General features: G+C 43.2%; 1 protein-coding gene and 1 long non-coding RNA gene across 5 annotated transcripts in view; both read right to left on the reverse strand.

Moving 5' to 3' along the window:
* Nucleotides 1–4,585: 4,585 nt before the first annotated feature.
* Nucleotides 4,586–17,341, reverse strand: LOC142999209 (uncharacterized). Of its 2 annotated transcripts, none has more exons than XR_012963297.1 (3): nucleotides 17,254–17,341; nucleotides 4,806–4,940; nucleotides 4,586–4,709 (listed from the first exon to the last, which is right to left on the reverse strand). It is a non-coding gene; the product is annotated as an uncharacterized LOC142999209 (long non-coding RNA). The 2 variants fall into 2 exon arrangements; XR_012963298.1 differs by lacking the exon at nucleotides 17,254–17,341 and adding an exon at nucleotides 9,281–9,481.
* An 8,921-nt stretch (nucleotides 17,342–26,262) lies between these two features.
* The window catches only part of tprg1 (tumor protein p63 regulated 1), an 11,992-nt gene continuing 10,415 nt past the window's right edge, over nucleotides 26,263–27,839 (reverse strand). For all 3 annotated transcript variants that reach the window (XM_076148641.1, XM_076148639.1, XM_076148640.1), the window contains one exon: nucleotides 26,263–27,116. In XM_076148641.1, the coding sequence (XP_076004756.1) occupies nucleotides 26,922–27,116 (195 nt within the window). In that variant the 3' untranslated portion in view covers nucleotides 26,263–26,921. The remainder of the gene's footprint in view (nucleotides 27,117–27,839) is intronic.

Consider the following 27,839-nt stretch of genomic DNA (forward strand, 5'->3'; position numbering starts at 1 on the left):
AACTGCAGCTACAGAAGCTGTTTAGCATAAGAATTAGATCCTCATTCATCCCTTAAGCAATCACAATACAGGGCCTCCAGAAACACAACGTGAGTGCTGTAGATAGCTTGTATCTATCAGAGATGACCGCTGTAGATCTGTTTGGGAAACATGCATTGTTGTTTCAGATACTGCAGTGATGCTGTGACTGATTTGATGACTCTCAGTAAAGATTTGAAGCAATAAAACACCTCCAGGCTTTATGGACTCTGTGAAGCTGAATTAGGCCCCACGAGAATGAGGCCCAGTGGATTTCAAGCTCAGAATAACTTCAAACTTCTGATATCGAGTTGATGACAACATGTTTCACACCACAGCGACTTGAGCCGTTAATTGAGCTGCGGATATTTCGAGAACAATTCGCTACACAAGCAATAATGACAGCCTGTTACATTTACCGTTTAGTAAGATAGTGAGTAAGAGGAGAATTTCTACATATCTAAGGGTTAATTACAGAGTGGGACAATGCTACAGAGGGTAATGTGAGTGAGCAGTGGCCTTGTGCTGCTGGATCAGAAGGGAGGAGACTGCTCAATAGAGTACAAATCAATTCTATTCCCAGAGAGCCAGGGGCTAAAACCACGCTCATGATGATTTAAAAGCTGTTTGAAAACTTAAGCACAATTATGGCCTGAGGTCAGTGTCTCCCAACACTCGCCACACCCTGGTTAGGCCCAGGGGCTACGGCTCTACAGGTCAGTCTGGTCACAAAGCAAGGCAACACTTTAAAGGAGGCGATGGGACAGCCTCCCAAGGTACCCAGGCGTCAGAGCGGTGCGGGACAAACCTTTTGAAGGTGACAATTAGTTTAGCTAAACAAACTTCTAATTATGTTAAAACAACATTGGCATCTGTAAAGAAGTTAGGGTACTCGTTGTTATGGTGAGGACCGGCTGTATGACTGTAGAGACAAGAGGCTGAAGACGGGAGAAGCAGAGTGGTTGGTTATGGATCCTTTCTAAATATACCAGATAAGAGGGGTTTAATAGGCAGAGGCTTTATTAGAGGTTTTTCCACCTGGCGCTACATTACATTACAAAGGCACTGCAGAATAAAAAACGGAAAAAATCTGACACGCCCTGCTGCTGAACCTCAGCATGTTTTGCTTTTTCATAGACGCTTTCTTTCTGAAATTAAACACCAGAGACGTCCATCAGGGCCTCACAAACATAAACAAGATACCTCTTATCCTAATAATATGTTTGTTTTTTTATTGATGCCGTATTTTAGGAGCCTGAGTTTGACTCAGTCTAACATGTATGATGAGGAGAACATGTTAAAGGCTCACAGAAGGAATCAATGATGGCACAGTGGAACCTTCAGAGTGCTAAACACACAAACCAATCAACACACACGGCCTCTTTGGAAGAGGCGCTAACAAACCCACAATGATGTCAACAGCATCCTAATACCAAGCAAACATTTACTACAGTGACAGAGAGTTCAGTTTCTCTTAACAGCTCTATTAAGTCAGAAGCTGCAGAGGTGGTTGGACCTCAGCAGAGAGCCGGGCCCGAGAGGCAGAGGCTAAAGATTGGGGCTGAAGATCCAGGGGCTCAGACAAAAGAGGCTTTGCTCAAGTTTTTCTCTTTACAGGGGCTGCTCCTTAAGTCAGCCAGATCAGTGTAGTATCAAGTGTCAGGCTGCAGAGGCTGGGACGGCACAGACACCTGTCCTGAAAACAGAGGAAGCACCGTCCACTGACAGACGTAAGCACGGATTGGAGAGACAGCAATGCTTGGGTGGCACTTCCTAAGACCCTGCAATCCACTGCCACAGAGTCCTTATCGGCTGGTTGAACAAATAAACACAAGCTCATCAAATGCTTTAAAGGCTTTTGTTTAACTACTGGCAATTTGATTTGTAAGATGCTGCACCATTATCAAGCCCAGAGGCCCAGAGAACCCAATCAGAAGCATTTGTTCTGTGTGGCTCAGGTGAGATTCAGTTCTGTTTGGAAGGAAACTGCTGCAGACTCACAAATCAGTTTCTGTCATTTTGCAATTTCTTTCACATTTAACTGATCAGTGCATTTAGAAACAATCCATTTGCCTTCTATTATGGCTTCAGCTTGCAATGCATAAGATGTTGCTTTAAAAGGCACAATACAATATTGTGTGAATATGTTGATGCTACATAAATATGCAAATACAGTTTGACCTGAATCTTCTTTATATCTGTTATTTTAAATTATTGACTGGAGATTATAGAATCTATTTAAGGGGATTATTCTTTTTTCAGTTTTAACATTGTATGATATCATAATACAAATAATTGCATTTTCTATGGAGAGCTGTCTATGGAGTTGGAAATACAATATGAGTGATAAATGCACACACACACACACTCACAGTCTACATAGTGTTTTTGTTCCATGGTATTGTTCATTTTAATTTAAATGTGCATTTAATTGGTATGTGTGTATTTTGAATCAGACCTGGTTTAAGAACCTGAAGAAAAATCCCTTTACTTTATATTTAACTTAGCTGGTAATGATTCTGAATGAAACACACTTGTTAAACTAGTTGATGACTTCAAACAAATGATTTGCCTGAACTGCAATCAACCATTCACAGCTCAGAGTTACATTACCTATGTAACGCTGAGTAGTGTGTCAGCGAGGAAATGACTCATTATGAAAACTGCAGTCAGAAACATCCCATAGTGACACAATCACCACGGAGACTATTGCTCAACATTTGACACCCACTGTTCTACAGATTTCGCTGTTCCAAGTAAAAAGTAGAAGATCAGTTAAGTTACACAGGAACTGCACTTGGTGCTCAGCGCTCAAACACACAGAGGAGGAAGATGCAAGGCTCCTAAACACAAACATGCAATTAGATCTCAGAAAACCCATGCGTCGATTGATTGAGTTCCTTTGCTGGGACGTTGTTTAGACCCTGAAAAGAAGTCCTGTCTCACTGCTCATCACTGTGTCTTCCACGCACAGCTGATCAGAGCTTTATCTTGGTGTAAAATCAGCTGTTTGGGGTGGGATATAGCGTTTCTCTTGCCACTATTCCAGCTACATTCCTTCATGTTATTCTACCCTTCCCTTGCTCTCCTCCTTCCCCCTTGTTGTTACCTCCGACCTTTGCATAGAGAAGACACATACTGATAGATGAGAGCAGGGACCTCTGTAGGAGAGGCAGGTGCTGCCTGCAATTGTTGCCCTGCAGCTACAGAAAAAAATCCAGAAGTAAAGGGAATTTCAGATTATACATAAACCCTACACAATACAAATAAGTCCCCCGGGGCACTAAACATTGAATTGCATTCTAATGAGTCATGAAAGAGGCACACCTCCACATTGGTGGAGGGGGTGGGGCAGCAGGAGAGTCGCTTTGCCCACCACAGCTTTTCACCATTTCAACATTTCCCGTGGTAATAATGATCAGGGCTTGGTGATTGGCAGGCGGCCATGGCAGTAAGCTCTCAGCCCCACATGGATGCTGTCCGACTCGCTGGCATGCCAATCACCGCGCCACGCCCTCTTTGATGGGGCGGGAAGTGGGTGGCGGGGGTAGGGACATTAATCACCAGTTCAACAGAGCACAGCCCCCCTGGGGGGATGCACAGGGTAGCATTACTCAACTCCTTATACTCAATTTTATTTGCTATTTTTTCCACTCTGGCTGGACAACAGCATTCCTCCACAGGGAGGGGAGCATGCACACCATCCTTCAGTAGCAGGAATGACGAGGTATGTCTGCACTACAAGTCCAACAGAGGCACATTTAGACACATTTAATGCTAAAAATAAATGTGCTATGTCTAATGAGCTGACACAAACACGAGGCCAGCCACCGCCACACACACTTCAACTGAAAAAGCAGAAAACAGGAAACTCATTTTTCACTACTTGAAGCACATTGTCCGGCACGCGATTGTCTACATACACGTTTTACTATCAACAGACTGTGAGAGCGACCTGTCTCAGAGGGGCCACCCAGGTCAAGCACGACTGACTGAGGCTAAGGGAGATAATATCATCTCCTTACAGCCACATCGCAGACAGAAACAGATCAACCGGCCTGATTCTGTGGCTGATAAGATAGCCTGCACCACATTTTCAAATGTGTCTTGGGGAAATTCCATTGTAAACATGAAGATGGCCAGCTGTATGTGTTTGCTGTGTGAACAGTTTATGGGATTTACCACTGGAAGTCCCATCTGTTATGAATGACAATGATGTCAGATATTCAAATTCATAAAGTAGCCCTAATGAAGCAAATTAAAAAATGCTCTAAAATTTCAAATATGTACTGTATGTGTATGTTGTTCAATCTAGGGTATATTATTTAAATATTTACTTATTGTAGTTTGCCAGAGCCAGAAAAGTTGCCGAAAAAGGAAAATGGACACTGCAGAGTTTATATTTATAGATTACAATGTTAGATTAACACTAATATATGTAGGGAATATTGCAAATGAAACTAGATGAACTTGTCGGCATAAACCCATCACAGTCAACTCCGCTTGTTAGTGGAAACTAATAGTAAAAAAAAGTTGCAGCTGTCCAAAGCCATGTACTTACAGAGAGCATCTCATCGGGCCTGTGCATGGTTATGCAGTCCATGCTGATCTGAATGGTGTTTCCTGCAGGACCGTCTGTGGGACTGTCAGAGAAGTTGAACTCAATAGGCTGGACTGAGTGAATGGCAGATCTGAAAGAAAACCAAGGGGGATTTGATCATTCTAAGGAGTTTGCAAAATGGTAAAGTTTGAAAACAGTGTTGTGTTTTCTTGGTGTAATCACTTACTGGTCCAGCATATCAAACAGTTGGTTGAATACATCTTGGTTGAAGAAGTCAGTTGTCTGTGCCGACTGATTCTGGGACATGGCGGTGAGGAAGGGGCTCTCTCTCCAGGACAAACAGGAAGAAGGGTCCCTGAGTCTGCAGGAGACAGAATCAACCACAACGCTCTTCATGTTATCGCTCATATTTTCAATGAGAAAGGCTGAGGCGTTTTTGAAAAAGGCACAACTACTTTAATAGGCAGTTTGTAGTTGCAGTGTTGGCAAATATTCACAGTAAATGTTGATGTGCAGGGTTGAGATGTGGCCACCCAGCCAGCGGAGGAAAGGCAGAGGAGGAGCCCTGCTGGCAGCCATTCATGAGGAGCAGTTCCATTGTGAAGAAGTCAGCCTGCATAATGCTGAATATTTGTACTACACATAATGGTGATTATGCACCATTCAGACAGAGGCACTTTGACCTGCTCCCCTGAAACATTACACCTGCTTCAGAGCTCAGCCTGCCATTGTTCCCGCTGAAGTGGCGCACGCTGCTGTCTGAGACAGGCGGAATTCCCCCCGCAGTCTATATGATAGCACTGCTGCAACTTTTGGTATGCGTACAGCTGGACGGGCTTGGGGGGGGATGGGTGGCGGAGATGAGGGGGCCATAATCTGAAGCTGGCACTATTTAAGGCTTTGGAATTCCCCTACACTGTGTGGTGAATGATATTAACACCCAGCTTACAAATACAGGCATATCTAATGGAGCAAATCATTCAACCAATGCAACAGAAACACATGAGGAGCAAGGTTTGGGGTTTGACATCCAATGTTGGGACTTGCATTGGCATCTTGCATTAAAAGCATCATTTGTATCTGCGTTCTGCCTGCATTTGTGATTGAATATCAGCATATAAGGCCTCTGAGCCACCGCACAGGGCGAACCTGGTGCTCCTGAGTGGAATGGAGCTGTTATTAATGTTATTTAGTTACACCTGTGCTCATAAGGGTTCATTTAGACATTTTAATGCACTGGGAGTAAATCAAAGTTAACAAGCTGCAGTCATGCTGCTAAATACACAACAATATGTACCGACAAAGTATTTTCATGCAATAAATTAAGTGAATACAAAGAGTTTTTCTATTATGCGATGAGCTAACTGACTATTTTTGTTGTTGTTTGTTTTACGATGAACTAACTTAGCTTTGGTTATTGCCTGTTTGCTAGTTACCGGTAGCTAATTCAGTGTTTCTGGGTCAGGATTCCCTCCTCCTCCCCTTAACTCAGATATATTTACCTTAAGTGGAATAACAGAGCCTTTTCTCAGCACATAATCAGGACAGGCACAGGTGTAGCTAATGAAGTGTGACTGATGGCTGCTGGACTAAAGGCCAGCTTCTTTCTGTCAGGCACATTGTTGGCCCGCTATGACAGAACCCAGGCAGACAAAAGGATCCAGACATGAACAACACAACATAACACAACACAACGGCTCTACTTCACACATTTACCACACTTTTTCCAATAATCCTGTTGGTTAGTGGGGTTTTCTTTTCAATTCAATTTAATTAGAACTGATTTATTCCCGCCAACATGACTCCAAGAGAACAACAACAGAGTCAGAGTTAATAAGAAGTAGGAATCAGTTTGTGCAGGTGTGGTTTTATTGTGGATTTAGGAGGGAGAAGGAAGGTGTGGTCCATCTGTCAACCTTCCTTCTGTTTGATGTTTGATTCTAAAAGGTGAATTCTAATTAGCAGGGCAGGTTAAGCTGTCATCATCTCATCAACATGTCGAGAAGACTTACGCCATTGCTTTATGCATTTACAACAACAGGTTCTGTTACCATATACTGTATATATATATGTGTGAGTGTGTGTGTGTGTGTGTGTGTGTGTGATTTATATTAAACAGCTTTTGTTGTTCGACAGGCTGCCATTGTGAATAAGAATCTGTTCCTAATGACCTGCCTGGAGAAATAAAGGTGAAAAAACAAACAAATATAGTGTCTAAACAACAGTGTATGTCAGTAATCTGAAGTTGATGTCCTGCTGAGTTAGTACACATCTCCGTGTTTACGAGGTGCTGGAGTTATTTTAAAGCTGTCGGCAACTCTCACGTCTTTTTGAACGGCATCAAAAATACAGAACAAGCAAATCTGAACATAGAAGTCATGGATTTGTCAAATACTCATATATATACATATATATATATATATATATATATATATATATGCAATAGTAACAGTAAAAATAGAAATTCCCTTATATGCCACCATCATGCACACCCAGGCTTTTGTTCCGTGTTTAAGGAATTTAACCACTATATCTTAGTAATTGTATTTTATAGATCAAACCCCAGTGTTTGATAGTGAATCCGTGGTCAGACAGATGAGTTTAGCTCCGTGTGTCTGCTCCTGGGTGTCAGGTTACTCAGAGAGTTTTTCAGTTAGCCTGAGGCGAAGGCTGTTCAGCATCCACTTAAAGACGGTGCAGCGCCTCCAGACGAGACTAGGGCAGAGGTCAGCACTAAACAGGGACGGCCATTGTCTCTTGGCAGGTTGGGCACACCGACCGATGAAAATGCAATCAAAACAAACAGCCCAGCCGATCGGGGGCCTTCTCCAGTGTCTTTATTAATCACTTGTTCAAAGCCCTAAGACCCTCTCCCCCTCATCTGTCAGCCCCTGCTGGAAGAGGGACATGACTGCTAAACAATAGAAAGCCCCAAAGTTTCTCCTCCTCTCACCCTTATAGAAGTGAAACAGTCTGAAGTCAAATCCTCTGGGGCAAAAGGATGCACACGCGCGCACACACACACACACTCGCGCATTCCTTTATGGTTTGGAACGAAAATAAGGTAAAATAGGAGGAAAGAATAAGCAGATTGTAATTTGTACTTTGTTACAAAATTAAAAAAACAATCCTTCAAATTTAACCATCCTTGCTTAACATATATTTAAATATAATTGGCATCAGGTTTGCGTTTAAAAGCCCACAAACCTAAAGCAGTGATATAATAAATGAATTATTCTAGGCTGAAACAGTGAAATGTCCTCAGTCAAAGCGTACGGACATTAAGCGAGACACAAAGTTCATACGGTGTTCAAACAGCATTATTGTGCAGCATGTGAACGCCGTGTTCTCTGTAATAATGAAGACATGGCATCATGCATGACAACATGCTCTACAAGAAATATTACAACTGGTAATTGCTGAAAAGAAATCATAACCAGCACGTCCGGCTGTGCAACAATAATACAGAATTAGTGGTAATACTGTTATTATCATTACTACTATTATTATCATTATTATTATGATTATAAAGCACACATCCTTTACTCCAGTGCATTACAGAGGGGAGCTGCCTGTGGCTCCCGAATGTCAAGACAAAGTTAGATAAATATATTATATTATTGTGACCAAACTCTACTTTGTCATATAAACATTATGACCGCACAGCAAAGTTCATTCAGCTATGGAGACGGCTGTGATCTACATATATCTTTATATTATTGTTTAAACCAGAGAAAGATGAGTTCAGGTACGTATGTATGAGTGAAGAGGCCGAAGAGTCGGAGCTCAGCAGAGTTAGTGCAGTTTTTGTTTCTGCATTACCGCTTTACAATTTCACACACAGTTTCATAGAAGCTGGGCAAGAATGTTTCAATCATTTGTGTTTATCTATCTATTTATCTATCGATAAATAGAGAGAGAGAGAGAGAGAGAGAGATAGAGAGAGAGAGATAGATAGATAGATAGATAGATAGATAGATAGATAGATAGATAGATAGATAGATAGATAGATAGATAGATAGATAGATAGATAGATAAATAGATAGATAGATAGATAGATAGATAGATAGATAGATAGATAGATAGATAGATAGATATAGATAAATAGATAGATAGATAGATAGATAGATAGATAGATATAGATAGATAGATAGATAGATAGATAGATAGATAGATAGATAGATAGATAGATAGATAGATAGATATAGATAAATAGATAGATAGATAGATAGATAGATAGATAGATAGATAGATAGATAGATAGATAGATAGATAGATAGATAGATGTTTGTGCCAACCCATTCATTCAATATCAATGGCATAAATATTAAATAACCAAGGTGTAAGACATGAACCCTAAAGTCAGAGTGTGTCATGAAGTGTGTGTGCCCCTTCAGCACCGATGTCTTTCTACACATGCATTGTTGCCTTAAGTATGCCACACTTATAAATATCAGGGCAGAGCAGCAGCTGAGGATCCGGGCAGACGCAACTGTTCCTGGGTCACTTTGGACCTTCGGATTGATCAGTCTGGGTCCGACTATGGACAAGGACATTACCAGCCACTTCAGTGTCCAATACAAGACATTATACTGTACAATGACAGAGCCTGGTTCAAGTGGAAAATCACATGACATCACACACACACACACACACACACACACACACTACTACAGCCTGTACAGCGTGTATGGTACTCACCGATGTATGGAAAATTCTGGGCAGTACTGCACAGCTGTGTATGGTGAATTCATGTTGTCATGCCAAGCTTCACTGTCCTGAAATCTTCAGAAGTAGCAGCAGATCACACACACATGTGTCAGTGACCGTGCATGAGCTACTGGAGCAGATACACTGGATGAAATGATCAATAGAATAAATCAAGAGGTCAGGATTAAAGTGCTGGAGGGTACAGTGCAGAGTGGAGAAAGATAGAGAGATGTTTGAATTTAGGTATTTTTTCTTAGGCTACCCCACAAATAGGAGGAGCTTGAGCCAGCGCTCGGACCAATCCACAGCTACAGTTGTACAGAATATCACTCACCCTCAGTTGCTAGGATATAGATATCAAGCAACTACATTTGACCCTCCAACCCCACAAACACACACACACACACACACACACACAGTCGCCCACACACACACACGGCTCGCCACTATCCTGAAAAGCTCAACCCTACACTCCTCCATGTGTTTCTCTGCCCTGTTCTGACATTTCTACCCAGATTCCCCTGTGGTCTGGAGGACGTGTGCGCCCTGTTGCATCACTGAAACTCAAAGAGGTGTCCGAATACCTGCTGAATATCTGTGCCCTATGTTTCCCCACAGATTTGTCCGCTAAGTTCCTTGACAAAAACGCGACTTGATTGAAGGAAGTGAAAGAGGTGGAGACTCCATTTGACTCAATGTGGTGGCGACTCCATCAAAATGAAAGAAAAGAAGAGAAAGGAAAAGTAAATTAGTATCTTCAGCACAAGAGAGGAGCATTGAGGTAGAACAGTACTTACATCAACTTCTCTTATTTTTAACAGATATCATGCTACATCCGGCTACATAACTCCCATTCAATATCAGACTCTCCCTCTGGCCCAAGCAGCATGAAATTGTAAACCGAGATGTCTTGTGTGGTTTTTAGAAATGAGCAGCAGATGAATCAGCATGCTAAAATAAAAGGTGGGGTCACCGAGGGGGGAATGATAATAAATAGATGTGGTGTATCCAGGGAACACAAACCTCTAAGCTGCTCTCTTGTACTTTTAATAAAGACATATAGCCTCTCTTCCCTTTAACCGCATGTAATGCACCTATGAAAGACCGCACTAATACATCAACCGGACATATGACAGCCCGGTGACATAAGAGTCTGCTCACCCAGCTGTTGGTTTGATTAACAAAAGGAGAGAGTTCGATATCAGACAAGGTTTCATTCTGGAATTATAACACTCAGGTCAGTTATTCAAATTGTTTCTCCTCGAATATCTAAATTTATACAAAAACAAAGAAATACGGCTTTGATTCTGTTCTTTTGGGTCATCATGGATAAAGAGAGCAGATTTACTAAGTGGAATACTTTTAATTTAGGGCAAATACCTCCACCAAGGCTGAACAAGGTAGACAAAATTAATCTTCTAATAATAAACAAGGCGAAAAGGAAAGAAACAGCTATAATAATAAGAGGAATTTTCATTTCTTTAAATTCCAGGTTCTGCCACTGAATCAGATTGGCAGCTGAGTGTTGTGTGTGTGTCTCCCCACACGAGCCCCACCCCTCCACCAAGCTCAATCAAACCTGGACTGCAGTCACATCACCTGGAGTGGACTGACAAAAAGAGACAGGATCGTTATCATAATTATTGTTATTATATTTAAGTTATCACACAGGAATTCCCCACAGAGATATGATATAAGAATACTCCATCAACAGCCCTCTGATTGCGGTTATTTCATTTGAAATTGATTTGCAAATGGTTTATCAGACACCATCTGCTGCTGGATGTATATCTGTAACTGTTGAATCATCATCATCATCTAAGGTACCAAATGTTTCATGTCTTATTTACTGATGTACGTGATGTACGGTGACCCTCATGAATATGAGCCCGGGCCCTGGATCTGGGCTGAACTGCACCTGCTGACACTCAATCAGACACACACACACACACACACACACACACACACACACGCTGGAATTCTTTCATTAAGATCTGTGTCTTCGTTTTTTTTTTAAATAAATAAATATGTATATCTTGTTCTATTAAAGAAAAAGCGAGTGTCCCGTTCTAGATTTCCCTCAAAATCAAATGAACTCTTTCGTGACCCAATTTCCACAAAATCAAGACCAAGATCCGTTGCCTTCTCAGATATCGTGCTGAACAAATCCCAATAATCTTTAAGTTTGAAGTGTTTTATAGACAGAAACTCCTCCTCCAGGCCATCATACTCATCCTCTGACCAACAAATGTCCTGACGCCTGATCTTAGTGTAACAGTCTGAAGTATCTCACTTCTGTCAGTACTAAAGGTTGTTAACAAGCTTTGTTAACGAGCCTCCTCACTGAAACAAAGTCCATCACAACAACACACACTTGTAAAACCCCAAGGTGATTATTATGTTGCATCAATATGAAGATTTCTCTCTAATAAACCTTTTATATGCACTGTGTGGCTTTGACCGTGTCCACCTCTCAACACAACAAGGACAAACTGACCTCCATATGTCATTAAATCTGAGATTTACACAGACACATGAAACCACTACGTCATTGATTGCTCTTAGGCTCCGGGCGTTGGGAGCTGGTCACCAAACACCTATTACTTCATTTCAGATATATGTGTGTGTTTATGAGTTAGCAGTTACGTCAGTGTCATCTCCGTCACTGTCATCAGCAGGAGTGCACATATCTCTGATGTGCTTATTATTCTCACCAGGCTCTGATTAGAGAGCAGAGCAGCTTGATCACAGTGCTAAGCGGCCTTTAATCTCTAATTGTATCAGCGGGCAAAGCCGGACACAGCAAACAGGGCTCGTCAGTGTCACTCTACACCCCAACGTCTCCTCCATGCACTGTCTGTGTGCTCTTCTTCCTCAACGCATTGTGCGGCCTCATTCAAAAAGCCTATTAATGTCCAGAGTTTACTTATGGGATGCCAAAGAGCAGTTGGTGCAGCAGCTGATGAAGTAGCTCCGACGTTGGCGGTGCTATGGGGAGATGTATTATGAGTGGCAGTCACACACACCACGCTCGGCCAATCAGACGGCTCCGTGAGGGGGTTATGCAGACATACTTGCATGTGTGTGTATATTCCAGTTGGTGACTAATGTCGGGGAAATCCAGATGAGTCAAAACTCCCAGTGTCCGGTGCAGCGTCTGAGAGGTGATAATTTACAGCCGACGCACTAAACTGCCCAGCAACAGCGTATTGTTCATATCATCCCTGTAGTGAAACCGCCTGTTTAACGACAATCTGTGGCTTGAAGCTCAACAGATCGTGAAATGGAAGGAGTAGAACGATTTGATGAGTCAGAAATAAATCCATCAATGTCATCACGCAAAAAAAATCAAACAATAAAATGACAAATAAATAAGGTTACGTACATGAAGGATGTTTTTCTTTAAGGTGAACAAATCATTTTAGCCCGTGAAACCTTTCCACCCTCTTCAGTCGGCCCTGTCCTTCCATAACACCACTTCAGTTTAACAGCAGTAAACTAGCAGAAGTGTTCCCATGGAAACCTGTAAAACCGGTATTTCTAATCTCCAAACCATTATTTGTTCGATATTGAGACTCTGAGACAATTATGGATCCTTTCCCACGGTATGATTCAGCTCCCTGTGTGTCTTTTGTCACAGTGACTTTTACGCCTGAGATCAGTTTGTGTCACCATGGGAAAATCCATCCTGCCAGCGGCAACAAAAAGGCAACCTGCCAGATTTGATGAATCCATCCAGTATAACAAGCTTTCAGTGGGAACCAGATTTGTTTGTTGGATATTTATGCACTCATATAATTACTGTGGTGGGGCAAAGGCAATTACATCAAACGGAATAAACACAGGAAATGTACTTCACATTTACATTTAATCAATTGTCATAAATGTTCACGCATGCTGCACTCAGTTTTGGCATTTAAAAGGGCGAATGTGTATTAACAAGCAACTCAAACTCAAACAACCTGCCTACACTGTTAAAAGGTCCAATCCTGTCACATGTACAGTAAATGTAGAGATTCAGACGGAGAGAATCTCCCAGTCTGAAGTGTGATTGATTTACAGGCTCGTTGCTTTGATTCAGTGGACATGCAGTGAAAAAGGAGAGGAGGTGAGAAATGACCCACACACACACACACACACACACATTCACACACGCGCACACACACACACACACACACACACACACACACACACACACACACACACACACACACAAACAAACACACACACAGCCTCACTCTCACTGCTCACCTCCACACAAGATAGGTTACTGAGTTTAACTGTGAAAAATACAGTTAACAATCTGTACTGCTGCATATTTTTTACTTTAAATTTAAAACTTTTGCTCTGTTCATTAAATAAACCTTTTTTTTTTACTATTTATTATTTCTATATATTTATGTTTACTGTTCACAGACTTATTTTTTTTACAGTGTACAGTTGTCTAAATTTGGAGAAGCAGCGGGGCACGAGACACTGCAGACGAAACAGAAAGATAAAACTGTGGATTAAAACCTGCTGCGGTTCAAACGAGCACGACCGGATCGCTTTGTTTTGCTTCCCAAGGCCACAGAATCTCATCAGAGCAGAGCACTTCTGGTAAACACAACCAAAGCTCTGCAGCTCTCAGGCTCAGATCTGAGACGCAGACATCCAGTGAACCGCAAAGCATCAATCACAGTTAATCCAACACTAAACCTGCCTCGGCCACCTTCTGATCAGTCAGTCAGCACTCACAGCACCGTGTTGCTTCAGTCCGATTTTACATTCACCGTAACAAAATGAAGCGAAACAAAAAAGGGGACTTTTTGATACAAACGGCAATGAACCATGACCTGATTAAAATGACTTTCAGAGGAGGAGGAAGAGGAAGAGGTAGAGGACCTCAGAGGACCTTGCACATTGTCTTCTACAACAATTCAATTCAATTCAATTCAATTCAACTCAGCTTTATTTGTATAGCGCCAAATCAAAAGTTATCTCTTGGTTCTTTTCACACAGAGCATTTAAAGAACAAGCACTCAGCAAAATAAATTTAACATAATCACACAAAGAGCAATGAGCAGCGATGAAGGAGCAGAAGCCAATCAATACATCAATCAAACTGACTGACTGAGAGAATACAAATCTGTATAAACTAATAAAACACAGAAAAGTTAAGTTAAGTTAAAAGTTAAGTTTTAATGATAGAATCTCAAGAAAAAAAAAGCCAAAAATTCAAGAAATGTCATTCAAATTGAGATTATTTTTGCAATTACTTTAGCAGAATTGATTTCCTCATTATTATGATTCTTATGAAGCTCAATACACTTTACGGTTGAACTCAAACAGTCTCTCTGTTCAGTGTGCTCCTCGGCCATGATGAGGCCTAATGAAGGGATGTGTTGTTAGGATTAGACTCTAATCAGACGTGATCATCCTGAGGGGCTCAGAATGAGGAGGTTGTGTGTTGTTGGGAGCAGAGGTGATGATATGGAGCTCAGAGCGAGCAGGTGGCCCTGGGCTCTGCTTCAGCACTTCTGTGAGGTAACACAATCTTTCATATTCTAACTTTCAGAAATATAGTCCATGATGTAAAAGTTGTGGACCGGTGTTTAGCAACCACACCGCCGGTATCCTGGCAACAGCTTGACATGTGTGATTGGTCTGCCCCTCAACCTATTAAAAAGCATGTATGTGTAGAATATAATGATGCCTAGAGGCCGCTCAGACACATTATCCTCCATCCATGAGCTTACACTCGTCCACATGTAATCTAAGCAAGAGGTTGAAGTGTCCTTTGTCACTGGATATGCTTTAAAAATAAAACACGCTGTCAATGTGCTGGGATGCTTGAATGAAAGTGGATATTTCAGAAGCATTTCTTTCAGTCTCTGATGAGTGGATGGATATAGTGCGTCCAGTACTGTAACACACCGAAGCCGTCAGAAAACAGGAGGAGGTCAGCCTGCTGTGTGTGTCAGGTTCACACTAAACCATTTGGCCCAAAATCTGTGACAGGACACACAACAATATTGCTAAAATTCCACTTTGGATCCCAGAACAATGACAAACATAAGTCCTGTATCCACACGAGCCCCGTCTCACTTCCCTCACCTGCTCCGGCAGAATTCACGGTGTGGGTTTGAGCATAAAGGGAAAGGCTGGCGTTTATTGGTGCTGATTTCACTGTGACATTCCTATCATGAGTCACGCTCAATAAAAAGTCTCAGCCCTCGACCTCCACCACGTGACCTTGCTTTTATTAGGCTTTCATTCTTATTTGTCTTTTTGACACACTTTGCATGTACGAGCGGCGACGTCAGCCGCAGCGCTAGAATGCTAATTGATAGGCTTAGAGAATTGACATTGCAATGACCACATATGAAAGCTGACCCAGGGGCAGCAGGAGTGGGTCTGGAGGGATTGTTTGCAGTGTCAGGTAGAGCAGGTTCCAGCAGGATAACGTCACACAGCGGTCAGTGTCAGCCAGAGGGTTGTGATTATACGTATGCATCCGTTTGGGAGTTTAGATACGGAGGCAGAACTGTGTGAGGCCGTACTGCTGCTTGCAATGATCTCTCTCTACCTGCTGCCAAATGAACTGAGCGCTGAGGAAGCGTTTGAGCGTCTGTAAGTAGGTGATGCTGACCCAGGAGGATCAGTCTGCACCTCAAAAGTTCATAGGTGACATTTAGTATTGACGGCGTCCATATCAACCTTTTGCTTCACGTCACAGAAGTGGAGTGTGAGTCACTTGGCAGACCTTGGGGGACACCTGGTTCAGCGATCACATAAAGTTGAGCCACCTTCAAATAGTCATTAACCCCTTCAGGTACTGAGGGACAAAACTGCAACTAGAGTAGAATTTTGCCAGAACTAAAACCGCAGAAATCACGATTGTTGTGTTAAACAGAATGTTGTTTTCATTCATGTGTATCAGTTTCCTTCATAACTTTAACTTAATATGATCCATAAGACAGCACAGGGCTGCAAAACAGAATTAACTCTCATACAATTCAACCTCTCCAAAGACTGGGGGAAGCTTTAGTTTTCAAACTTTAGCCTTCATCACCATCATGAACCCTGAGATGTCTCCAGTAACCCCGGTGATGTCATCAGGATCAGTTATCTCACTGTACAGAAACATTGATGTAGTGGTTTAATATTCTGACCTTTGAACTGAGTCACATCTGATTGTACTTTTCAAAGAAACCAGAGTTATGTCAAATGAACGACATGAACAGAAGTTATAAAACTGAAGCTTGTGTTTTTCTACTCCTGAAATTCAAACAGTGGGATGTTCAAAGGTAAATTGTTAAGATTAAACCCTGAAACAAACAAATAAATCACACATACATGCAACAATAACAACAGGTTTCATTCCTCATGCTGTTTCTATCACCGTGGAAACAGAGGAATACCTGGGACAATAGTTTCTGTTTTGCTAATAATAATAGTATATCTCATTAAGATGTTCAGTTAGGCTAAGGAAACACAAATTGTGTTACTGCTGCTGCATATCATACATTTCCCTTTCGTGTGTGTGTGCGCACCTGATGATCAGTCCCTCCAGGTTCACAGTTCACAGATTGTGGAATTCAATGCCAATTCAATACAAAATGTTGCTGCATAATTTTCTATTAACCTCATAATCACCACATAATCTTTTATATAACCGCACACGATCACAAAATATTATATAATCTGTGTGTGAGGAAGCAGAGAAACACATTGATCACTGAGCGTCAGAGTGTCAGAGTGTCAGAGTGTCATGTTTGCTCATCAGGTCTGCACACAGCACCTACACAACACTACACTACACTACATCCTGATGTGGTTTAGTTCCATTCCATTTAACAGTAACAGTAACAGAAACATAAAAAGCAAACAACGAAACTGAAACATGTTCAAGGCAAAGGAGTGGGAAAGAACAGACGTTAACGTTTAGTTAGTCTTTGTTTCTTTCTTGTGATATTACATACCAGGGGAGTGAAGTGGAGAGCTGCTGGGTGTGAAGGCTGCACTCCTCTCTTAAAGCAACAGGGCCACACACACAAGTGTCAGTCTGGGGGTTTCCTCCCTGTTGTATAAGATGATTATCAGGCTGGATCACCGGAATGATTCAATCCGCTCACTTTAGATGATTATGATGATTAGAATGTCGATGACGTGTCGCTGTGTGCATGTTGTTTGTGTTTGTGTGTCATGTAGATCTGTTTAACGCTTGTGGAAATAAATATAAAAAGTAAAAGCTGTGATTAATAGAGAAACAATTGCAAAATTCAGGAAATTACTGAATTTGTTGTTTCAATCACAAAAATCAGCAGAAAGCTTGTGAAATCCTGGGGTGACTGATTCTACCGCCTCAGCAAACATAAAGCCTATATAAATCTGCCACTCTGTCACTGGCTGGCTTCCAATCGCCTTCATTATTCCCGTAACACAAAGCACATCAGTATTGAACAAGCAGGTCTGAAAAACAAAATGTGTGTAAGGTTGCAGGACAGGTTTGCTGAGCCCCAGGGGCCTGTGGGTCCTCAGCCCCCCCCTCACCTCAGCACTGCACAAGACGCACAAACCAACTATCTGTAATCTTGACAGAAGCTCATATGCAGCTCAGGTAAATGATCCCTAAAGATCCAAGCCACTCTGATGGAACCCAGCCAGAGCCTGTGAAGAACATACATGATCGCTCCGATGATGAATCATTCTAAACTTTCACTGCTCACACAAACACGCCCCGCTGATGGGAGTCTGGGGTTTAAATGAAAGTTGTGTGTGCTGCTGGCTGATATGCATTGTTGACTTTTAGGATCCATTAATCCTCTGCTCCTGTTTGAAAGAAAAGCTGTGGAACGCTGGAAAATGTGATGAATATGTCATCAGTCAGCTTTTCCATTGTAATCTAAATTGCTGCTTTTCAGCCCCACCTTTCCTGACACAGCCAAGTTAATGTGCGCAGCTGCCACACACACACACACACACACACACACACACACGCACACACCTTCTCCAACACCCTCAGGTGGACGCAGAGGATGGGAAAGAGATCAACCATGGGGTAAACTCGGTCAGACGTGTTCAAGTGCCAAACTTATTGTAAGGTGATTCTGTCAAGGCAACCGCCACAGAATTCCAGATATACACACACACACGCGCACACGCACACGCGCACACACACACACACACACACAAACACACAAGCAGGCATCATCGCACACCTCCTCCCCACAATTAGTCACAAGGAGTCATCTCACACACACACTGGCACACTCATACACACTCACGCACAAGCACACACACACACACACACACAAAAGCGACTCTTTCACCATCTGAGGCCTTTCAAAACACCACACTAGCCCTCTTATCAAAACAATCTGAAAAGGCGTTGAATAGATTTCAGCAATGGCAGGAAGCATGCAGATGTAACCAGAGTCATCCAGGGCTCGGTCCCATCAGGAGGGATTGCATGATTGTCTCTGTGAGGACGAGGACGAGGATGAGGAGGAGGCCCGTGTCCAAATGTCTCTGTGCCACAATCTGGACACCATCCAAAGAGGCGCAGCAGGAAGTGCCATATTTGTGTGTGCAGCACCTTCTGCCTCGTGTCATACTGTGCCGCAATGGAATGTAAACTCTGTCCACACACACACACACACACACACACACACACACACACACACACACACACACACACACAGTCAACCCATCAGCACAGTCTGACCAACACACAGGCCTCACAGCGCCACCAGCAGGCAGGGGCAGGCTTAGAAGCAAACCTCTGCACTTTTAAAGATCCTTTTTCGGCGGCCTTTTAGATCCAGTAAGAGTATCTGGGAGTATCGGTGTGTGTTCAGAGAGAATATCTCTATTTTCCATCTGTCACTACTCTCTGCTCCAGCTGTGATTCTCTTTCAGGCCTGCGTCTCATCAGTATGTGCTTCAAGATCTTGTAAGTCATGCTTCTGAAGGCAACTGGCCATGTGAGCCGTGACAACCGCATTCTGCTTTGCGCCTCTTATAAGCTTCGCGTTGAGAAAATATTTACTGTGCATGTAAAGTACGTCCAGGGGGCGGCCAGCTCATGTCTGCTGAAGGTTAGCAATGGCGGACATCTGGTGAAATTGTAGCCTACAGCTGTCGCCAGCCTGACATCTCCTTGCTCTCAAATTTATCTCCCGCCACCGGGACATCTGCGTACGACATGCCGGCCATATCAAGCACATATTTGCAAAACTGCGAAGAGGTTGCTGGGGACACGGTGGCCGACACAGAAGCCCCCCGGGGGTGTGTGGGGCGGAGGGGGGGGGGACGGGGGGTCAGACAGGAGGGAAGGCCAGGGCACTCGCTTAGCGTCAAGCCATCACATTCTTCCCTCCCGCGCCGGAGGTCAGGCTGGGGGACAGTGAAAGGAGTTCAGACTGACATCTTAACCTCCCTCATAAACTCCTCCACTTGCTGAGGAAACAGGCCCTTGAGGCAGAAATGGCCACTGCCCAGACCAGTGTGATTAACATTCTTAAAGGATAATACCGCTGTTTTGACTTATGGCTCATGTGTCATATGTTAGATTGAGACTGTGGTTTGGCATCTTTCTCTTTTTCTGAGATTTTTTTGGTATTGGGTTTAGGCAGACAAAGACAAAAGTGTCTTAAAAAGTCCCTGAACATGTCATAACCAAACCAGAGGATGATCAAAAAATGAGATCATACATTTTCTGAATCCTGTTCAGAAAAGCTCCACCATCATAAAAACAGAGGGACAATAAAGAGAGGAAAGGAGGAAACTGAAGAGAGAAAAAAAGCTCTTAACTATCAGGAGTGTCATAAATGTCATCAGTCAAATATCTGAGTAAGAACAGGTTTGGAATCCTTGTAAATAGAATAGTTTGAGGTTTTATTGATTAATTATTTCTCCCTAAACAAAGCTTAATGTGTCTTTACGTTGTACTTCCTCCTGTTTCTGTGCTGAAGCTGCCTGTTGTTTCCCCCTGTTGGTCAGAAGGTGAATGTTAATCGCTAAATCACTAAACTAAACTCATTTAAGTGTGACTTGAGTTAATGCCCAGTGAGTTCAGATCATAAGCTGGATCTCATAAATCAAACTCTCCTCAGCTGTATGGCGCTGAAACATTTTCATGGGCATCAGATAGCAGCCAGTTATGGTGCGTATGTGTATGAGAGGATTGTAATATGAATATGGCTGTGGTGGCTGTGGTGTGTGTGTGTGTGTGTGTGTGTTTTTGTGTGCGTGGGTATTCTTAATATGCCTCTGAGTGCCTGTGCAGACTCGGCTCATTCTCCCTCCTCTCCAGCCCGTCCAGCAGCCTGTCAGCAGCGCTTAGTTTCGCCCCTGCTGAGCGGCTGCCCGGCCTTCTAATGGAGGCGTCCTAAAACAAGGGGCATGCTGATGGACATGGCAACACAGATACACACTCGTACACACTGAAGACGCGGCTGAGAATGAGACTCATCGTGGACCAGATGATTGGTGCTCATAATGAATAGACTCTCATCTTCACTGCCTGACCTTCATCAGCTGAACACAAACAGAACTACTGGGTTTCAGCTGAACACAGATTAGGAAACATTGTTACACATTCACTGCTGTTGTCCAAGTCTTTCTGAAAAGGCTGATGAAGCACAGAGCAGAGGGAAGAACGGGCCTCATTCATCATTAGCTGGTTATTTTCTTTCCAACATGTTATCGTACCTGACAGCATACAAACAAAGCGACTCATGATACCTGCGTACAATCGCATCATCTGATCAAGCACCAGCAAATTTATAGATGAATCCCTCTTAATGTTTAATTGAGTTGGTGATTGGCATGGGGAAAGGGCAGCACATGACAGTGTGTGTGTGTGTGTGTGTGTGTGTGTGTGTGTGTGTGTGTGTGTGTGTGTGTGTGTGTGTGTGTGTGTGTGTGTGTGTGTGTGTGTGTGTGTGTGTGTGTGTGTGTGTGTGTGTGTGTGTGTGTGTGTGTGTGTGTGTATGTGTGTGTGTGTAAGATATCAACTCCAAGAAGCTAAATTACAGGAACACAGAGGGCAAACAGGGGGCACGTCAGAAGTGAAGAAGTGGTTTGAAGTCCAACTAGGAGCACAAAATGTCTCTGGGCTGAATGCATGAGAGCTGCATCGTGTCGTGCCACTGGACGATCCTGCACCACTGGAAGATCAGCCAGCAGACGCAGGAGCAGGACGGTATGTGGCGAGCTCAACCATCCCAGAAATGAAGGCAATACATCCAGGATGCCGACACGTACACGCCATGATGATGAACACGACTGATGAATCCCAGAGATGTTGTGAATTTGTTCGTACGCACAGGAGGAGATCTCATTTAAATTCCTATGTGTGGTTGATGAATTTGAATATCTTGCAAAATTTGTTGTTATTGAGATAAAGATGCATATTTCTCACAGTTCTTCATGAGCAGCTTTTGAAAGAATCACTTATTTATACTAGTTACTAAGTGGATGGATTAATCAGAATCACAATTATAAAATAAGGGATCACAATAAGTCAAGTTAGCAATTTGTCCTCACAGCAAAATGAAAGAATGATAACATCTCATCAATAATGAACTGAATCCTGGTGTCAACCTCCTGAACCTGCTGGTGGCCTCTTTCCTAAATAGATTGACAGATGGATGACCACAGCAGTAATCAATGGTTTAATGAGTCCCATAAGACTGGAAACCAAAATATAAATGTGCTCCTTTCTCATCCATTCTGTTGTTGATTTACGTCAGAGTTTTGCATTCTAGTCTTCCTGTCAGCTTGTATTAAGATCAGATGAAAGACGCCCAACATCCTTATTGTGATTCTATATGATTAAAAGCCAGTTTAATACTTAGAAATGAGGATCAGCAGCAGCCAATCACATGACTCCATCTCTAATTTCACTGTTCACAGATTTATAGGTAGCAGAGGCAGATAAACGTGTCCAACATTTCTTAAATGTCCCTCATAGCTTTTGTTTTCCATAACAAGAATGCGGGGTGTGTTGGGGCTGAAGCATTCTACATAGTTGGGAGGGTTTATGGACTTGACAGGTTTCCAAGTGTCCCATAGGCCCGAGTTCAGTGAAGGGCTCCAGACACAACAGTGACAGCTGGGGAGGGATAAATAAAAACACGCTATCTCCATTACAAGACAGCGATCCAGACAACAACCCAGTAGCCCTCATTTGTGTACGTGCAAACACATCCGCACGCAGTACACGCATGATCAAATACACGCACACGCACACACACACACACACACACACGTACACACACCTTCATCTTAACACTTTCACTCCTTCACACTTACTCTACGCACTGCTGCAAGGGCAAGAGATGGAAAGTGTGGAGAGGTGAGGAGAGGAAAGTACCGGAGGAATATAATAAATGCTTCTGGACTTGGCCCCGTTAGCAACCGGCATTCCATTGACAGGTGTAGCATGTTTACCAAACAAACAGGCAACAGAGATGTCAAAAAGTGAAAATGGTGCATGGAGGCTCCATGACCTGTGAAAGGAAGCCGGGTATCTAAGCTGGCATATCGATGAGGGCTTTGAAGGTATTTCAGAGAGATGAGAAGACTGCGTGCCACACCAGGGCCGCCGCAAAAGCATCTCGCAGAATTTGTCTTATGTTACTCGCCCGAAGCATCCCAGGCAGCTCTGGTTGTTGCCCGGGGCGATGTGGGGTCACGAGCACTGATGGGCGCTTTTTAAGCTTCTCACTTTCCCAATCAAATTCCACTTCAGGGCAACAGGAGCATCATCTCACATCACAGCCAGGCAGAGGAGCTACTCAGACGTGTCTGGAGAGACGGGCAGACTTCCGCTATGGCTTGACCTCCAACAAAAGCACTTGAAGAAAACCGTCTTTCCAATAAGCCTCAGATTTACCTCTTCCTCTTTCCCGAAGCCAAATTAATCAGATGACACAGTTTAGGTATGAAGAAAAAGGCTATTAGACCATGTATTTATGCCATAAAGGTTCATCAAAAGCCATTTGAGGGGGGTTTAAGGGTTTCTTGGTTTTACAAATTCTGCTTAAAAGTCAACCGAGCAGTTATAAATGTAAACAAACTGCTAGACAAATGTTGGTTCTTTCCTATAAGGTGAGTAGTGAATGTGTGGAAGATTAAAAGGCAACTAGAGGAGGACGCACACAAGATAAAAGCTTTTTTTTAACCACTACCTGGCAACTAGACTATTAAAGGCTTATATCTCTATAGAGTCAATAGATAATTCCTTAATAAGTCACCAGCTACAGTATGTTTACTTGGAAAGAGTGAAGCCAATTCACTCCAGAGTTTACAGAATTCCTTCAGATTTCACTCAGCAGACTTGTCAGAGGTATGAAAGTTTTCGTCCACAGCACTTTAATTACTGCCTGTTGATCAGTTTGATGTTCGGTGGTGGAAAATAATGTGAGTGAGGCAGAAGTCATAGAGCATAGCCGCGGGCTGTGACTTACCTTTGCACAGTGGAATGTGCTCATTAGAGTGCAGTGAAAGTCATTTATCTTGGAGTGGATCTGCGTCTCTCTCTGACACCTAGATACACGGGGACTGCAGTAAAACCTGAGGAAGACCACAAGACGGAGAAGAAGAGATTCATGAGTGAAACACGACACCTCCTCACATGAATCAACCTCTTTTTCCACCAGACATTTTCCAAACTAATGCTTTGCTTTTGTTTGACTCAGTCACGACAGGAACGTTCCCTCATTACTCTGACTGAGGCGTGAGTCAGACTGAGATATGATTGAGGAATCATAATGTTTCAAACTCAACAAGTCAAACCAAACCTTTCAACAAACTCCAGCAAAGAATTCAGTCTATGCTTAACAAAACAAAATGGCCATTCTGATCATGATGTGGGCCCAGCTAAGCTTTAACAGCAGGAGGCTGAACTCTACTTGATGGTTGCACAACAAACCTCCTCTATGTGACTTCCCAATATGTCTAACACATCAATCTGTGGGAGCAGCAGACACGTGTAGTTTCAGTAATAATCTTTCTTGCCTGTCAACTTACAACATTTCTAAAGCTGCAGTTCAAACAGATGCATGTTCTGCTGCACATCTATTCAGCTACCAGACTTTGACAATCAGTCAGAATGCAGAGGATCAGTTTGTATGTGGATGATGTGAGTTATGTCCCCAGCTGCTCCTCCCGTCCTGGGTACAGAGTGTACATACGTGCTGAGCTCAGCGCCTGACCAGATCAGGTTTGTCGTACAGATGCAGCACCTGGAGGGCCCAACAGAAGGATTTGAATGTCAAAAGATCATCCGAGGACAGAGAGGGAAAATATCTGCGCCCGTCTCCCTCCCTCCCTCCTGCTGCATGCAGCAGCTCTGTGCCCACATTCACACAACGTCAAGACGTCAGCCCGGTGAAGAGGAGCTCACAGCTGTCACGGGAATAAAAGGTTAGGAAAGAGAGCCTGCAGAATGCAACAAAAAAAAAAGAAGAAAGATTGGAAGCCATTAAAGGCATTAAACTCAAACATGATGCAACACGCAAAGTGCAACATGTGAGCGAAAACACAAACATTTGAAGGAGTCCTTCATTCTTTCAAATGTTGTGTGACATGGAAATCCCTAAAGCATTTACTGTCATTCCAGGGCTGGATGCTTTTGTTAGCGCTCAGGCACAGTCTGTGTGGTTACGGGCTGACATGATTACAGGTACTCCCGGGTCTCCACGGCAACCAAACAAAACAAATACAACTCTATTTTATCATGAAAACGGGTATTCTTCATGTAGTGTTACATTCTGCGTCATTAACTCGATTGTGAAACTCTGCTGATTTTATCATGGGTGTGTGTGTGTGTGGGAGGGGAGGTGTGTGTAGGGGGAGGGGGAGGGGGGGGCGGTTCAGCTCCATAACTCCATGAATCCTCATTTATCTGGCAGTTAATTCTGTTTTTTAAAACATCTTTTACAACTTGAGGAGCAGAAATATGGATGAGGTGCCTTGCTCCAGGGCAGAGCAGCGCTTGATCCAGGATTAGAGACACGTCCTCATTCTGGGAGGAAACATGTTAACCCCTTAAAAACCCTAGGGTGCTGACACATGATACTCAGGGTGCTGAACTTAACCGTATACTTTCCTTCTTGGAGGCACAGCTGCATGTGGCACGGCGGCGCTCACTACTTGACCCTGCTTCCTGATGACAAAGCGACAGAAAGACTGAATACTGCTGCGGTAATTGGTTGTATTCACGTGTGTGTGTGTAGCTCATTACCAAGGACGATGGTGAAGTTTGTTTACTTTATGGGGCTAGAATTCCTCCTTTAGAGCTCTAATTGTGTGTGTGTGTGTGTAAGTGTGGGCGTTTCTCAGGGGTCAAAGTTCAGAATTAAGTTAACAAAACCACCCATTTAGCAAACATGTCACATGCTGGACCTAAAGTTTGCAACAAAGGATCTGATTCTCTTCAGCTGATTTGATTCAATGTGAGGATTTTCGGGTGAATAAAGTCTGAATTTGGTTAGATCTGTGTTTTTTGGTACCGTTTGTCTTTAAACTGCCCTGCATGTGCATCTCTCCTCAACATTCTCTCAGCTTCTTATCATGGAGCAACATCACATAAACAGTGAGCTGATGTGAGAGAGCAACAGGGAGTTCCTATTGGATCCATGGAAAATGCTGGACACTTCTCTTTGGATCTCCTCATCCCCATAGATACATGGAAGCTCTTGATGTTCTTGATGTTAGTTTAGCATCTTCTTCAAAGGTTTGAAAGCTCACATCTGATGCTTCACATTCCTGTTGGCGCTGGGGGGAAGCTTGTGTCTGACCAATCACTGAGCTCCACCCAGCAGCTCCTCAACCAGCAGACAGAACCTACACCGGAGCAGGAACTACACACGGTTCAGGGTCCACAGTTCCAGGAGCAAAACGAGCCACGAGTCTGGTTGACTTGCTGTGAGTCCCTGCAAGGCCGCAGTTGAGTCGAGACAAACGTACATAACAACAAATACAAAACTACAGACAACTTTAATGAGTCAAAACCACAGAACGACATTCTTTAAATGACTTCCACTACGTCTTTCTCTTTGCACAGTGTTCATAAATCTTTCCTACCTAGGGGGGAGAAGTATCTTTTAAAACATTGCATAGACAGAAGTTACATTCATGCTTCTGATGAAACGCTCAGAAGGCAAACAGGTAAGCAGAGTAAGCGAAGCAGAGAGACGGAACGCCTTCCACACCTCAGAACGAGCTGTAAAAATATACTGCAAATAAAACTAAACTGACTAATGTGCCGCCACGCTCCGGTGAGTCTCTAAGGAGCCGAATGTCACGGGAATGAGCTTTTAGCAGAAGAGCTGCTGGGGCGGGGGGTTGAATTACCATATCACTGAGGAGGAAATACAAAGCTCCTTGAGAGCAGCAGGGGATCCATCATCCAGTGAAGAGCCGTGTTGAAACCTGGATATTTCTGACACCACACACTGGTAATAAGAGGAGGACGTCACCCGGCAGCTTCCACATCACACAGTTAGTTTATCCAGGCATAACTGCAATATAAGTGCATCTAGAATCTGAGTTTAAAGGCGTAATCCCAAACGCAGTCACCTGTGAGTAACAACAAGCAAACAATTACTGAGGAAAGACAAACAAACGAAAGAAGAGCTTAGAAGCCGATGTTCCCTCGGGCCATGCAGTAGCCCAGCTTGTTCTGGTTTCCGATGAAAGACATCAGGCCCACGTACGCCTCGATGAGGATGGGCTGACTCAGGAGTAGAACCCCGTTGGCTCTACCGGGAACTGGCTTTGTGCTGTGAGCTTTCTCTGCCGCCGCTTTCAGATGCTCACGGAAACTCTGGATCTGTGGAGGAGAGGGAAGGAGAGGGAAAGAGAGGGAAGGAGAAGGAAGGAAAAGGAAGGAAAAGGGAAGGAGAGGGAAGGAGAGGGAAGGAGAGAGAAGGAGAGAGAAGGAGGATCAGAGCCACAGCACAGGGGGACATGGAGCAGACCTGCTGTTTATGGAATAATGTCTCAGCTGAGGATGGACACTGTTTTAAAGTTTGTGGCCCGGTTGCTCAATCCTGCACACCGAGGCTTGTGTTGTGATTCAGTGAACACCGGGGTTGTGTTGAGACTCCCGTACACAGTTTCCAAACACATCAAACTTTTATGTTTCGCTTTTCAGACATAAATCATCACTTGTCAAAACAAAATAAAAGCCAGGGGTGACAGAGAAGCGGCTCAGGTGTTCTGTCAGGTGAGATGTGTGTCAGATCAACCAGTGCATCATTCCAGTAAATGACTTCTGACTCATGACGTACATACCTCCACCAAGGCTGCAGGGAAAAGGCATCAGAAATACATTTAAGTTCAAAAACTGATAAATCTGTTTTGACCCAATCCTTTGAAATGATGGATTCAATAAAATCTAAATTAAGGAAAACAAACAACACACAAGTAACAAAGTCTATAAGAGATGGACTGCAGAAGGAAATGAGATAAGGGATTTGCATTGAGTTTGACCAATAGCAGTGTTTTACATAAGAGGTGAAGGCTGATGTTGGGTTTGACTTCAGGTTGTTGG

Source organism: Genypterus blacodes, unplaced genomic scaffold (genome assembly GCF_046128005.1).
Source record: "Genypterus blacodes isolate CSIRO-AG114 ecotype Tasmania unplaced genomic scaffold, CSIRO-AGI_Gbla_v1 ptg000041l_1, whole genome shotgun sequence".
Lineage (NCBI taxonomy): Eukaryota > Metazoa > Chordata > Actinopteri > Ophidiiformes > Ophidiidae > Genypterus > Genypterus blacodes.